Consider the following 14,407-nt stretch of genomic DNA (forward strand, 5'->3'; position numbering starts at 1 on the left):
GCTTGGGCGCACCGACGTCGTGAAGGGTAAATAAAGGCGCGGTAGCAGGTGCCTTCGCGCTTGGGAGCTCGCGGCCGTCGACAAGGACGCGCCGCACTTGGTTTTGCTTTTGCGTGCGGAGCAGGAGGGCCTTCCAAGAATTGCTATCACGCTGGACGGAGAGGGAGACAAACTCGGTCGCGATGCACTACGGGCAGCCAGCGAAGAAAAGACCCGACGACTTTGGGCAAGTGCGGCCGTGCACACCTGCCATGGCGGTGCTGCCGTGCCGATTCCGGCCAGAGGTGAATGTTACGTACAACTACATGGCCATTTGTCCACCTCCATCCCCAGTGTCCATCTCCATCCCCAGCAGGCCCTGGAGAGACTGAAACGTGTTGCAGCTGGAGCCGCCATTGGAAGTCTCCATGGGCACTGAGCGTGCCTTGACATGATTCAATCTTAGCTTTGCTCTCCTGTGCGACTCATGTCGTGAAACAGAGACCCTTCCCGTCCTTCCTCGACTCAATTCTCCCGTAACCCTCCGCTTCTTTCACCTCCCTCCATTCCTGCTCCGTCACCCTCTCCCATAGGCATAATTTGGATACATCCGCATCTAGCCTATGCAGCAATATGCAGCGGGCTCCGGCCTCCAAATTTGCTAACGTCCAATCACTCAAGAACGTGCTCCCTCGCAGCAACCAAACGACTAGGGCCTCTGCTGCCAGAGCACAAGGAAGCCCCGTATTTTGGGAGGACCTCAACCATGCTGATATTCATACCCATCCATCAACAACATGATCTTCATATCCAGAAAGTCCGATCGCTCCACCACTCCACCACTGCAGAATGCCCAGAACAGCGCGCCATCAAGTCATACCATCTAGATTCCGAAGAAATCCATTCGTGAACGAGAAATCCATCTCCTCGTCGAGGGCGTCATCCAACGATGTATGCAAGTCGAGGTTAGGGAGCTCAAGGGCACCTATTGAGGGCAGCCGTTGGCCCTTCAAGCACGACTCCTGCGGTCCTGTGCTTCCGAACCTCAGTGCAGACCCACAGGAGTTTCGCTCCTTGAGCGGAATCCGCTCGGCCGATGGCGTTGGACTTTTAGGGTCATTCGTTTGAGCAGCATCTTTATTGATTCTTTCTTCGGTGGGAAGCACTGCAAACCTCAGAGTGCTCTGTGGTTGTCTCTTAGTCTTCTTTACTGTGCTGAATGCGAATGGAGATGCTGCGCAGAATAGGTCTTGGGTGCTTATAGGCGGCCCATGTAGAACACTATCTGGGGGGTGTCGTTCATTCAACCCTGCGTTGAAGGTATGAAATGGGGTAATAGCAGGGCTGGGCTCTCGTGCCGGGGGTTGTGGTGCGTTATCAGACTGCAGCACGGCGCCCGGGGTTTCACAGGAGATGGGAGGAAACACGTCTTGTTGGAATTCGAGCTGGGCTAGCATCATGGCAGTTTGAGTCGAGTAGGTCGACTGGCGGCTGGAGTTAAGATCATCTTGTTGCTGCCGCTCATCTTCAAGATGGTCTACTACTCCTGTGTCCGACACAATTACCTCATAAACGTCTGGACGAGGGCCCTCACGGCTGTGAGAATGGCGGATGCTGAAGCTCCTATCGGCTTTGTCGTTAGCGGACATATTTCCTTGAACATCTTCCGAAATTACTCCAGGGCCATCCTTCGGAATGGCTGGAGAGGATTCGAACATCATCAGGCGCGGTTTAGTTTTGCGTGATAGGTTCTCTTTGCCTCTTGCCTCTGCCGTCTTTCGATATGTAAAGCCAATTGACGATGCAGGGGCGGGAGAAGCTACGAAATCATGGGGTTGAGACAGTAGTGACAACACGTCTTTCAAAGTTCTCCGGCTCGACGTTCTCCGGTTTGACTTAGCAGCTGAGAGACCTACGCATTGCTCCGCGGAGCGCTGCACTTCCTCCCTGTTAAGTGGTCCTCGAGAGTCTTTAGTCGTAACGTGCGCCTGTTCGATGGCGAGGCGAGATAGCTTCCTCGCTGAGAGATAGCCTTCTAGAACCGTTTGGTTGACTTCTTTGACATCCAGCACTCCTGGGCTGCAAGCGGAATCTGATGGATGTTGCATGTGAAGGTGAGATGATGTCTCGGGTAGTCGAAGGTCATCTGCCTGAGGCTGTACTATATCTCCAATGGTTGAAATAAAGTCTACCCTTTCCTCTTCTCTTGCATTCACCTGTTTGTCCTTGTATTCGTTCATAGTAACTTGAGGAATACTCTTTTTACGTTGCGCATGCCGAGATATTTCGCTAGTAAGGTTGCCGATCTGATCAGAGATGCAAGCTGTTGATCTTTCTATAGTAATTCGACTATCTAGCGTCGACACTTCAATATGTGGACCGAATGATGTCGAATTTGTAGGACTGTCATCTTGCGCTGTTGAGTGAACAGCTGCTCCTTTCAGTGATCTTACGTAATCTTTGCCATTTATTTGGATAGGATTGAGTGGCCCCACAGGTGAGGATACAGACATCGTGGCTGACGCATTTGACAGCCATTGGGCATCCGTAGCACGAGCTCCCATCCGAAAAGGGGATGACCGGGAGGCTCTAATCGCGAGTCCGTTGGATGGCCTAACTTGCAACTCAGCTGTGGCGCCCAGGAATCCGTGGCTGTGACGTGAAGGTGTTGGTGAAATGTTCGTGTGTCCCTCCCAATGTCCATTTTCTGATCCATGTACTTCAGATGCGACCACGAGCCCGTGCAAGTCGCTCCTGTGCCTTTCTTGTAGAGTGGCTTGATCAAGACTTGCACTAAAGTACTCAGTCGCGGCAGATTCCCCATTCCTATCTGTTGGAGACCTTGTCGCTGAAACCACGGCCCTTCCTTCATGGGTTTTCTGGTGGTGGTTGCTCGGCCCCTCGATTTCAAGGGCTTTTGGGGGATCTGGCATGGGTGGCCAGGGTGCTGCCCGAACAACGTTCCTGCCTCGATTAGGTAGATCCTCCCTATATGTGATGATATTCCTTGCGCTCTTGCGAATTTTGCTAGCTCTTGGCTTCATTGCCTTCTTCCGTTCCCATTGCTTGTCGTTTGTGCCTCGGCCCGCCCATGGATTGTCCCAGCCCTTGAAAGGCCCGCGCAGTCTGGTGGACAATAGCACTGGTGGCTTCCCACGCAGGTATTGCGTGGCGATTTTTTCGATTCTTCGTCGTTTGGCTGCTCGTTGAGGGCCGTCATAAACCTCGTCGGGAATTGCCTCAAGAACATATTGACGGTCTGGCTCAAGCGCTTCGAATGCTAGGCCATTTCTCAGATGGCAATGTAGTGACAGTGGCATGTCGTTCTACTTCTAGGTTTCGTTGGTTGTCGTGGGGGGTTGGGTTGGGGGTCGTGGGGTGGGAGCATCAGTGGTCCGTCAGTGGTGCCTTTGGGCCCAGAGTCAGTTGCATTTATTGGAGACAATAGGATTCGAGAACAATACGCAGACAAGCGGCGGGGGTAGTGAGAGCATCATTCACTATCGTCTGCACTTCAAAGTGAAGCTGCACCGTGCCTAGCATCCTTGTCACACTCTCCCCGTTTGGTTGTCGCGGAAACGGGAGGCTATCGATAAGGTCACGTGTAGGCATAACACGACGTCCATGGGTGGCTCCGACACAACCCCGGACCTCGTTGACTTGGCGGTATTTGTATATTGCGACACCAAGCACTCGACGCGTTCATTGATACACCTGCTGCCATTGAGGCTTTAAACAATCCCGCTATGCCATATATACTAGCATAATCTCCTGCTAGGACGCGTATGACGAAAGTCCCCTCCCAAAACAACAGTCGCGAACCACAAACCGCCCCACAGAAACGACAACAATCATGAAGCCTTGGCTCGAGGACCTCTCTGAGGAGTGGATACCCCAACCCGCTCCTCCACCGCTCACACAGAACCCAGATAATGCTGCCACAATGCAGACTTGTCAAAGTGTCCCGTCTAAACCCCGAAGCCGCCTACCGCGCCTACGGAATTCGTCGGGATCCTTCTCCGAGATACAAATACGACAACTCGCGAAGGAAAGTCGACCTACTCCTCCTCCGAAGAGTGCTCTAGCCGAACGCACCCTGAGCGATATCAATATCCCCTCAACCACAACTCAAGAAGCACCGAGGGCCACAGATTCTCGTTGTGTATCGCTCTCCTCGCCGACTTCGGCCACTGGGTCGGTGATATGTAATGGCACGGTGGAACAGAAGCCAGCTATGCTCGCTCCAGGAAAGCCTCAGCAAATCCATGATACACCAGAATGGAGGCGGAGGTTGCTTAAAGGCGAAGTGGGCTATGGTGAACAACGGGACCTCTTCAGCCCAATGGGGCTTGAGAACATCTTTCAGAAGCCTACGGCGAAGGCTCCCGAAGAAGCCAAACAGCCTAAAAGCAAACTTGCTCTTTCTAGAGGTCTGAACAACATGCCTTCAAGTCCACCGCCATGGCCGTCACGAGACCAAGAGCAGAGCGCTACACGAGACAAAGACGGTGTAGACTATTCCGGCTTGTCATCAAAAATGGTCCAGGATTTGCAGCGTATAGCGGCTGAGGATTCTGCCTTCGAAGGTACATTCGAACAAGCACGAGCTGGTGGATCATTCTCAACCCATGTTCCCGGGAGCAACAACTATCAGATTCCCCGGACTGTCAGCGGACAAATCGAATTCGAGAATGAAAGCTTCAGCCCTGTGTATCTCTCCACCAACCTCAAGATCGGGGCTACGGTCAACCCTTCTGATCCAAATCTCAGAGGCTCCGACCTTGCTAATAGATTACGACATTTGGGGTCCCCACCACCCACTTCCAATTCGAACCCTGCTTCAGAGGGCAATACTGTCAGTGTGAGCCAAGAGGACTCATCGATGGCGAAACTGCGAGATGATACCCTCCCGGAGGACCTGCCAGCTGGGACACCAGAGTACGCAGACGTGGGCCGTTTTGTAGAACTCCGACGGGGTGGATATTCAAGAGACGGGTCTTTTCGGAGGCGACCACTCAGTCCGTCTCCTCGCTCAAAAGCTCCCACACTTAGTATGCCTGGGAATCCCACACTCTCTAGGAAGAACGCATATCCCAATACCCCGTCAATTGTTGAGCCTGAAGCTGCAGGTCAGAGCTTTGAATCAGACAGCCCACCATCTCCGGATCCTGTAACCCCACGTCGACATGACAATGCAAGACATCTGAGCCCAGCACGAACAAAGTCCCGTAGCCCGTTAAAATTATTCGATGCTCACGATACCTTCACGAGCAACCGACTGCAAAGGCGACTAAGCCAGCTTGAGTACAAATCTGAGCAGACTACCTTGACCAACGTACAGTCCAATCAAGCACATTCGGCAAGAGAAGTAAAAAAAGACTATCGCTTGACTTTGGTCGAGGAAGTAAGCATCCAAAAACCTGCTATAGAAGCCAAGGGTGCCTTTTCTCCTATTGGTCAACATTCTGAGGCTTTCCAAGTGGAAACATTCGGTGAAGGTCAACTCGATGCGTATCAATTTCCTGAAGAGCTGTCCTCTACTTCTTCTCAAGCCTTGGACGATAGATATAGTGCTCCCGACAGTTCACCTACCTCAGATATTGCGCCACCTGGTAGTCGACAGCCGCCTCGGTTCCACTTCGATGAATCACTTCAATTACAAGGCCGACCCAAAGCTAAGAGGCAAGGCCTGACACGTGTGTCCAATCAATTCCGGGCCAGGAACCCGTCAAATTCTCAGTCTGGATGGACTGCGTCTGGTCCTGCGTCATCGCCACCACTGGTAGCTCATCCCATTCAAGAGTATACTGAAGGTAAAAGAGGTCCAACATCACCATTCAAAAACCCTACGCCGAAACGCCGAAGAACTCTGTATTCAATAGACGGTGATGACGATGATGTCTTCAGCGAGTCCGGACCGAGATCTGTCAAGGAAACACACGCCGTGATGCAGTCAATCATCGGGCGTAAACGAAAGGACGCCCGCCACGAACAAACCAACAATGTGGCGGATCCAGACGTCCTGGCCCGACGGCATATTTTGCGTCCCCGGAATCCAACACCTAGTCAGCGGCGGAAGGATGAGATTGAAGCAGAAATACTTGAGGCAACCGAAGCCTTTATATTGTCCTCGCCAAAGCTAAACACTATTCGGGAGCACCTTAATTCACCTGTTGGCCCTAAAGGACCCTCGGAACGGAACAGAGCCGCCGCAGTTGCAAGCGAAGTTGCTGCCTTTAGCATGAAGAGGACACAAGCCATGAAGGATGAGAGTCGCAAGCGCTCCGTCACAACCCAGGACTTCCTTGATGAAGCAGTGAAGATTATGGAGTTCATTCGGACAAAAGGACGGCCCACTAGTGGGTTGGGTAGTGTGGAAGAAACGGAATCGGAGTCACCAATAAAGGAGGACTGCAACCCTCTTCCATCAACTCCACTCACATTCTCTCGGCCGCCTAGCCGCGAGGGCCACATGTCGCAATGGAGGGAACCTAATAAGCGTGAGCTAGATCCGCAGGTCATGAGCCATTTACGAAAGTTTCAAGAAAAAGAGTCAGATGATTTCATGGGTTCCTCCATACGGTCTCTACGATTCTCGCGAATGAAAGGTCCCGTCTCCCCTGAGGGCAACAGCATTGTTATCGAGCAGGACAATATTCGTATTACTGACAACCAAGACCGGCATGTAATGAGGGACATTGATGACGGAGGGGTCGGGTCACAACCGAGAACAAACGGCACTCACCCGTCAACAGGCTCTTCCATGGGCCAGACAATAGCAACGAATACATCCCGGAGATCGGAGCATGTCGCAACCCTAGCTCCAGAAGCGGTAGCACATCTGATACCCGAACACATCGCAGGAATGAGCTTCGACCGTGAGAAAAACATCTGGGTCAGACAGAAAAGTCCAATCAAGGAAACCCGGCCGAACGAAGATCTGAGCAATGCGAACGAGAGCGAGGAAGATCCTTTTGGGAACATTCCGGATCTCACGGTTGATGAAACCGCTGAGCTCCGAGTGAACAAAGCATTACTGTTTAAGCCCACGGCGGAGACATTCCTTGAAGAGTCGGAGGACTTCGACTGTCAGAATGGGGTCCGTCCGGTCACACGAGAGGGCAAAGGTATACCTCCTCCAGACACTAGTTCGGTACCGTCAAAGGCATCCAACTTTGCATGGAGCTTTCCGAAGACCGAAACCCGAGCGACTTCCTGGAGTGATCAAGAAACGCGAAGCGGAGGAACTCAGATAGTGCGTCAGCCGCCAACGACTTATTCCATCCCAGAGTCTGATGAGAATGACGTGGAGCACGAGATCAAGTACTTCGAAGGCCGTGGCACAGCCAAGCCAACTGTACAAAGTGCACATGTTCGAGACATTACCATATCAATCTCATCGCCGCATCCTCCTCTAGGCCAGGATTTCCAGGAACGAGACAACGAACGCACAGAGGGACTGTACCAGGAGTCTATTAGCCCTCGGAAGAACGTGCAACAAAAATGGACATTTTCGAGCAATCATCAAACCGCCCGTTCGAAAAGGGCAACCTGGCGTCAAATGGCTGGTGCGAAGACATTGCCGAATGCACGAGCTACGCCGATCAGAGAGCACGATGAATTGCCACTCTTGGATGACTTGCCTTCAAGAAACTATCGCATGCAACTCTCCATGAGTGTAACTACCCCTGTCTTGGGCGTTGGGCAACCAGGTGCACTAATACCGGCTGGATCACCACCGGCTAGGGCAGGAGATGTTACGTTCATGCTTAGTGATCTGCCGGAATTTACCCTGAATCAGGTTGATGAATGCGAGCTCCCGGACCGAGTCGTCATGAAACACAATGGAACCAAATTTTCTCAGGCTTTAGAGGACCGCTACGCTTTAGGAACGGCGGAGTTGGTCAAGGCTCTACAAGACGTCCAGCCAGACGAGCCATATTGGGAAGAGCTTCGCCAAGTTGACCTTCATGGCAAAAGCCTTACCAATCTTCATCGCCTTGATGAGTTTTGTTGCCGTTTGGAAGACTTAGATGTATCTGATAACAGCATCAGCCATGTCGCAGGCATCCCCTTTACGATACGCCGGCTCAAGGCACACAACAATTGCCTCACCGGACTCACTTCCTGGGCATCGCTTATGAATCTACAATACTTAGATATCTCTGGAAATGATATCGACCGCTTAGATGGCCTTAATCAACTACTTCACTTGCGAACATTGAGGCTTGGCGATAACAAGATCAAGACGTTAAGTGGCATATTGCATCTCGACGGGCTCATGGAGTTGAATGCCGAAGCCAACCTGGTCGAAACCGTTGACTTTGCGAAATCGGATCTGTATGGAAATCCCAAACCACTTGTGCGTTTAATCATCCTAATGCTAATGTATTACACAGAAAATCTTTGACAACCCTTGTTCTTCGTGGAAACCGACTATCCAAGATTCTCAATTTGCACTGCCTGCCGCGACTCCAACACCTTGATCTTGGTAAATTAAATTAGTCTCACAGTATCCTGCAATAGCTAACTTTTTTAGACGATAATTGCATCAAAGAGTTTCCGGTATTCGATATGCCAACTGGACGAAACAGCTTGTTGAGGTCTTTAAGGATATGCAGGAATGAGATGACTTCGCTCATTATCGATACGTATTGCCCGAACTTGGAGTCTCTCTATGTGGATGGCAATGCCCTAACCCAAGTCTCTGGGTTGGAAAATTTGACCCACCTTCGGACCCTTTCTGCGCGAGAACAAGTGCTAGGGACCGATTCAGACCCAGAAACCTGTGTCGGAAACTTAATGAGGAATTCAGATGTCCGCAACCTCTACATCTCTTTAAATTCCGCTCGTAGCTTGGATATTTCGCAGCATCTCTTAAATCTTCAGCGTGTCGAACTTGCTTCTATGGGATTGAAGGAGTTGCCACAGCACTTTGGACAACTAACCCCGAATATCCGATCTATCAACCTCAATTTCAATTCCATCAAAGATCTCCGACCGCTACTCAACGTAAAGAAGCTCAACGAACTACTCGTGGCTGGTAATAAGCTTTCACGCTTGCGCACGAATTTAGCGGTTCTGGCGAAGTTGATCACTTTGACGAAGCTAGATATGCGGGACAATTCTCTCACACTACGCTTCTACCCTTCGGTTGCAGAGAATCGTGTTATATCGCTCAATCAAAAGCCAATCGAGGATGACAGGTGGGACCGCTTCATTCTTCCAGATGGAGATCAAGAAGCAGACAAACAGTACCTTTTGCGATTGGATGATGAGACGAGACTGAGGCGAAGGGTGTACGAGATGATGTTAGCGACCAGTTGCAGCAACCTGCGTGAGCTAGACGGCTTGCAGTTTGACAAAGCACGTATATTGGTGAAAGACGATATTTGGGAACGACTACTCTACCTGGGAGTTATCAGAAGGTCTGAGAAAACCGAGGAAATTCACGATCGAGAACCAGCGGGCTGGTCGGAAATATGACGCGTGGCGTCCTCTATCTCGCGGTGCAGGAGGAGTTCATGGCTGGCTGACATTCTGCATAGCTTTTGGAGATTCTGGAATGGGTTTTTGTGTCACATGGGGGTCTTGGTTTCTTTTCTAGCTGCTAGAGGGAGTATCCGGTTCCAAAACATGTACGACATAAAAATGTGCGTTCTCGGCGCGAGGTGGGGGTCCGAAAGCAATACCTTACGAAGTGTATTAATAATGAGAGAATGTCTGCATGTTTATCATTTTGCATCCATTCCCTTTTGCAGTGAAGACGGCGAGAGCGCTGGTCCTTTCGTGCCGCCGTAGGGCCGAGACGAGATTAGCGCTCAGTGTGTTAGGTCGAATCATCCCATCCCGTGATCACGCCTATTTATCAATCCACCTCCACTTCGCAATTGCTCGACAACGACGACACCTTCAATTCTAGACATGGCCACCACGACAGAGGAAGAACGAGCTGTGGAACTCGCCAACAAAGCCACTGAGTTCGTCAGTTCCGGCAAATTGTCGGATGCGGCAAGGTTGTTGCGTGAAGCGACTACAATTGCACCCGAAAGTACACTAATTAAAGCTGGATGGGTGGCTCTCAAGAAAGAGGAGGCAAGGTCACCGTTGATTGGAATATGTAAAGACTGGATCAGGAGCCAGGATGATGCGGATGGAGCGAAGGCACTAAGATTCATCAGAGGCCAGAGCTTGAGTAATCAGAATGCGGAGGAGGCAATGAAGATCTTAATGGAGGCTAAAGTTGAAGATGATCTCTTGGATCAGGTTACGGGAGAGCTTTTAGGAAAACAAGGCGCGCAGATGTGGCTGGCGAGGGCGTTGCAGGAACGGCCGACTGAGACGTATTATCAACTTTTCGAACGCGGAGACGATAGTCTAGACGGCTTGCTGAGAGTCCTACTAAAGCGTTCGGCGTGGCCTTCGGATGCAACGTTTATCCAAGGGCATAGGGATTGCTTTATGCTTTCTCTGGCCATGATGATGGAGGAAGCACTCGAGCACCCAGAACGCGCAATGAAAGGCATCGCTACTCTTCTCGCCGCTCATGCGGAGCACCTCAAGGGCATCATCGATGCAGATAGCTTCGATGTCATCCTCGTATCCCTGGATCTCCGACTTCCAAACAGCCTCCGAAGCCAAGCTACTCTCGCTACAGTCAAACTTCTCGAGCTCGCACCCGATACGGCACAGAACCTCATCTCAAAGTTCGTTACCTCCCGAGTGCAGCGTCCGACGGCCGATGGTCTCATTGTCGCTTTCTCCACCGCGACCGCCATTTTCCCGATCACAGTATCCGTGGCGTCTGCACTATTCCTTACAGAGGGTTTCATCAGTAGTCTCGTTCCTCTCGTTCAAAGCAAGAAGAGCCAGAAACTCGAACAGGCATCATTAGAACTCATTTCCGCCGCTTGCGTTGACAAAACCTGCCGGGAGGCTATAAATCGCCACTGCAGACTCTGGCTGGAAGACATTGTAGCTGCCGCCATGGATAAAAAGCGCGCGAACCTTGCGGCTCTCATTCTTGTAAAGTTAGGTGATGAGCCTACATCATCCATTCCACAAATTATACAGCCTAACAAGGTTGACCAAGACGATCTCATCACACGCTTCAAATCCATGGTCCTCGACTCCTCGCCCGCCTCTAAACAAGACTCCGTTGAAGGTCTCGCATATGCTTCCCTGCAACCGAAAGTCCGCGAAGCGCTTGCGAATGATCATGTGTTCCTTCTCCGGCTCATCGAAACAATGGCTACCTTTGACTGCCCAAAACCTGTCCTCTTTGGCGGTCTCACAATTTTTGTTAATCTAACTACCTATCTCCCTGTACAATCCGAGGAGGAAAAGCGCATGAGTCAACTCAAAGCCTATGCCAACACCCAAAAGCCTTTGGAACCAGATCCGCTAGAGGACGAGAGCTACGTAACAGCACGGTGCAAGAAGGTCCTCGGCGTCGGTATTGTGCCCTTGCTCGTCAAGACGTCCAAGCGTGCATCACCTTCCGTGCTTTCCCAAATGTTACAAATCCTTCTCTCACTAAGCAAGGAGAAGGAACATAGGGGTCCAATAGCCCAGCAAGGCGCTATCAAACTTCTCCTCCAAATCTGGGATCACATCCACGCTGAGGAGCACCCACATGCATCTTCCTACACCCCGCTCGCGCGGTCCGCAGCCGCACAATCTTTGGCCAGAATCCTCATATCTATTAACCCTGCGCACGTCTTCAGCACTGCATCCGCAGTTCCCAGTACATCCGCCATTCGTCCCTTACTCTTCTTACTCCAGCCCAGCGAATCCTCAACCTGGCAACTACACGCTTTCGAGGCCCTCCTCGCTCTCACAAATCTCGCATCCATGGATACGGAAAGTCAAAACGCAATTCTCCGTCTCGCTTTCCAAACAATCGCGGACGATCTCCTCTTGTCTCCCAGCAAGATGCTGCGCCGCGCCTCCACGGAGCTTATCTGCAACCTAATGGCCTCTCCTTCGTGCGTTGAGAAGTTTGCTAATGGCTCAAAGCAAAGTCGGCAGCGCCTCCACATTCTACTCGCAATGACAGACGTTGATGACACGGCCACGCGGTCTGCGGCCGGCGGGGCACTGGCTATGATGCTGAATTGGGATTTAGGGGTCAAGGAGGTATTGCGACAGGAGCGGGGCATAGATTTCTTACTAGGTTTGTGCAAGGACGAAAGCGAAGATGTAAGACACAGAGGCGTGGTGTGTGTGAGAAGTGTTGTTGCTGCGCCGGGGGAAGTAGGGGTCCAAGGGGTAACGACTCTCAAGGAGAAAAATGGAGTAGAGGTTTTTAAAGAGGTTTTAAAGAGTAGTAGGAGACAGGAGGTTGTGGGATTGGCGGTGGAGACACTTAGAATTCTTTTGGGATGAGGAGCAGACGGGAGGCAAAGCATAGAGAGAGGAACAGGAGGGAGTTAGCGTGTTCTCGGTTGGATGGCTGGGATTAGATTGATACATGATTGGCCATAGTGAGGACTCTCTTTCCAGGAATGGGTTCTGGGCTTTTCATGACTATGCTTTACTACGAATTAATGAGGGGTTTTTGCCATGCCACCCTTCATAGTGAATCAACTTATCCGCCAATTATAATTAGGCGACCTTGGGACAGCACCTTCAACTCCACGAGACTGAAAATATGAATGTCTGGGCAACTTTACATACAACAGGAAAGGTCTTCGCACTGGTCTACAAAGTATCGTACATTCCAAAACAGTCTATCTAAATTCCTATCAGACTACATGAACTAAGAAATATTAAAGGTTAGCTCATGACGCCAGATGCCTGCAAGCACAGAGAGAGATATGATATCGCCCATCTTGTGACGCCCCAAGTTATCCCAATACGCACCCCTTCCCCAAATCTTGCGCTGACAGTATGAAGAATACACCCTTCTTCAAGCCTAAGGAAAATTCTCTCCCGTAGTTAAAGGTGCAGAATCTTTACTCCTATCCCTAGTGTCCGGAACTACCAACTCAACTAAACTCCCTCTGTCGTTTTTTCTTTTCAACAACCTAGAGATTGCGCCTGGGTGCACCACGTTCATCACCGCCAATACCGCAAACATCAAAACTGCATCAAAGATGTATAGGAACACCTCATGCTTTAGCAGATATCCTGTGTTTCCCTGAAGATACTCGATGGCCCTGAAGACGGAACGAACAAGGATGAACATTGATGAGACATAAAGAACGTAGAGAAACTTCTTCCACGGAACACTGGACGAATCGAGTTTGGAAAGATGATGTCGGCCTCGAATCTGGAAGACTGAGGCGACAACAATGAAGAAGCCGAAGAAGGCAATCTGTGCAAACAGACCAGCGATGATGATGTCTTCACCCAGCTTCAATTTGTCCAGATCCTTGTCAGCCCCGCTCAGGATACTGCCACCGGCGCTTTGAATTAGAAAAGCAAGGATATCACCGATTACGAAGATTTTGGTAAGCCAGCGCTGTCGAATCAGCGAATATTGCTCGCCTTCGGTGAGTAGGATGACGCGGCCGAGGACCATGTAGATTGAAGCGGCGAAGAGTGCAGGTGCGAGCAGGAGGAGCAGGGCCTGCATGATGTATGGCCCTAGGGCCCATTGGTCGTGGGAGGATAGTATTCGCCCTATGTAGCCTATTGTCTCAACTAGTGAATGTTAGACCAGGCTTTCTCGTTTAGGGGTTACGGGAACCTTACAGAAACCGCCAATAGCGAGGGGAATCATGAAGGCTGATCGTAAGCGGATCAATTGATAGACGTGAGAAAGCGTGGAAATGCCGAAGAGAACTGCAAAAATGGTGGCTGCTACGAGAGAAGGGTGATATCGGTAGAGAACGAAGACATTGGGGTTGTTGATGTCAGGGTGCAGTCCGTTTGCCATTGTGAAGATTGAGTTGATTTGAGAGGGTGGTAGAAATTAGAGATGAACAACCAGAGCGTGTGAGAGATACATGCATTAGAACAGAGATATATGGTATATAGTAGAGTATGGAGATCAAACTGAAGAATCTTCAAGTTTCTTATATATCCACATTTGCCGTTCAGCGACGTAGTCAATTGGAGATTTGGAATACAGGACCTTAGCAATAACAAAGCCTCACGTCCACGTATGAATTTGCTTGAATACGCCTATGTGGGGCGACGATAGCGTACAGTGACATTCTCCATTGGCTACGGAGGGAGGCTTCTCAGCCTTGCGAGTAATCCTACTAAATAGTTTCCGCAAGGCATCCCATTTCAAGAAAAGGAGAGACCCGGTGCTACAGTCGGTATCAACGAGTAAAGGCAAAGCGCGAACAACGGCCAGTGTATTTGACATCGATTCCTGGACCGTGCAGGGCAGTCGCTCCTGGCCAATAGAGAGGCGCTGAGTGCGAGAAATGCCGTCTACTTTAAGGCTAGCGCATAGCGGCTCTCCCGATAAGTT

The 14,407-nt window shown here is 50.7% G+C and overlaps 4 protein-coding genes across 4 annotated transcripts; 2 read left to right on the top strand and 2 right to left on the bottom strand.

Annotated features, from left to right (window-relative positions):
• Positions 1–814: 814 nt before the first annotated feature.
• On the bottom strand, positions 815–2,254 carry BDR25DRAFT_16992 (uncharacterized protein). Its single transcript, XM_033684124.1, has one exon. The coding sequence runs from the start codon at positions 2,217–2,219 to the stop codon at positions 849–851; it is 1,371 nt and encodes a 456-aa protein (XP_033548828.1). The 5' UTR covers positions 2,220–2,254; the 3' UTR covers positions 815–848.
• A 1,578-nt stretch (positions 2,255–3,832) lies between these two features.
• On the top strand, positions 3,833–9,622 carry BDR25DRAFT_342032 (uncharacterized protein; the record flags this gene model as incomplete). The annotated part of the gene is made up of 3 exons (XM_033693666.1): positions 3,833–8,319; positions 8,379–8,470; positions 8,519–9,622. The coding sequence occupies 3 exons, from the start codon at positions 3,833–3,835 to the stop codon at positions 9,463–9,465; spliced, it is 5,526 nt and encodes a 1,841-aa protein (XP_033548829.1). The 3' UTR covers positions 9,466–9,622.
• Positions 9,623–9,873: 251 nt separating this feature from the next.
• Positions 9,874–12,603, top strand: BDR25DRAFT_302802 (CRO1 protein). Its single transcript, XM_033689879.1, has one exon. It carries the CDS (start codon positions 9,904–9,906, stop codon positions 12,364–12,366), a length of 2,463 nt encoding a protein of 820 aa, XP_033548830.1. The 5' UTR covers positions 9,874–9,903; the 3' UTR covers positions 12,367–12,603.
• Positions 12,604–12,768: 165 nt separating this feature from the next.
• BDR25DRAFT_284354 (RTA1-domain-containing protein) lies at positions 12,769–13,947 on the bottom strand. Its single transcript, XM_033688115.1, has 2 exons — positions 13,678–13,947; positions 12,769–13,626 (listed from the first exon to the last, which is right to left on the bottom strand). Exons 1-2 carry the CDS (start codon positions 13,859–13,861, stop codon positions 12,896–12,898), a joined length of 915 nt encoding a protein of 304 aa, XP_033548831.1. The 5' UTR covers positions 13,862–13,947; the 3' UTR covers positions 12,769–12,895.
• Positions 13,948–14,407: the final 460 nt, after the last annotated feature.

The sequence above is a fragment of the Lindgomyces ingoldianus genome, assembly GCF_010093535.1.
Source record: "Lindgomyces ingoldianus strain ATCC 200398 unplaced genomic scaffold BDR25scaffold_12, whole genome shotgun sequence".
NCBI lineage: Eukaryota > Fungi > Ascomycota > Dothideomycetes > Pleosporales > Lindgomycetaceae > Lindgomyces > Lindgomyces ingoldianus.

Coding starts and splice junctions, on each gene's coding strand:
- BDR25DRAFT_284354 (XM_033688115.1), bottom strand. CDS start 13,861: ATGGCAAACGGACTGCACCCTGACATCAACAACCCCAATGTCTTCGTT. Junction 13,627..13,677: donor CCTCGCTATTGGCGGTTTCT/GTAAGGTTCCCG, acceptor AACATTCACTAG/TTGAGACAATAGGCTACATA.
- BDR25DRAFT_16992 (XM_033684124.1), bottom strand. CDS start 2,219: ATGAACGAATACAAGGACAAACAGGTGAATGCAAGAGAAGAGGAAAGG.
- BDR25DRAFT_302802 (XM_033689879.1), top strand. CDS start 9,904: ATGGCCACCACGACAGAGGAAGAACGAGCTGTGGAACTCGCCAACAAA.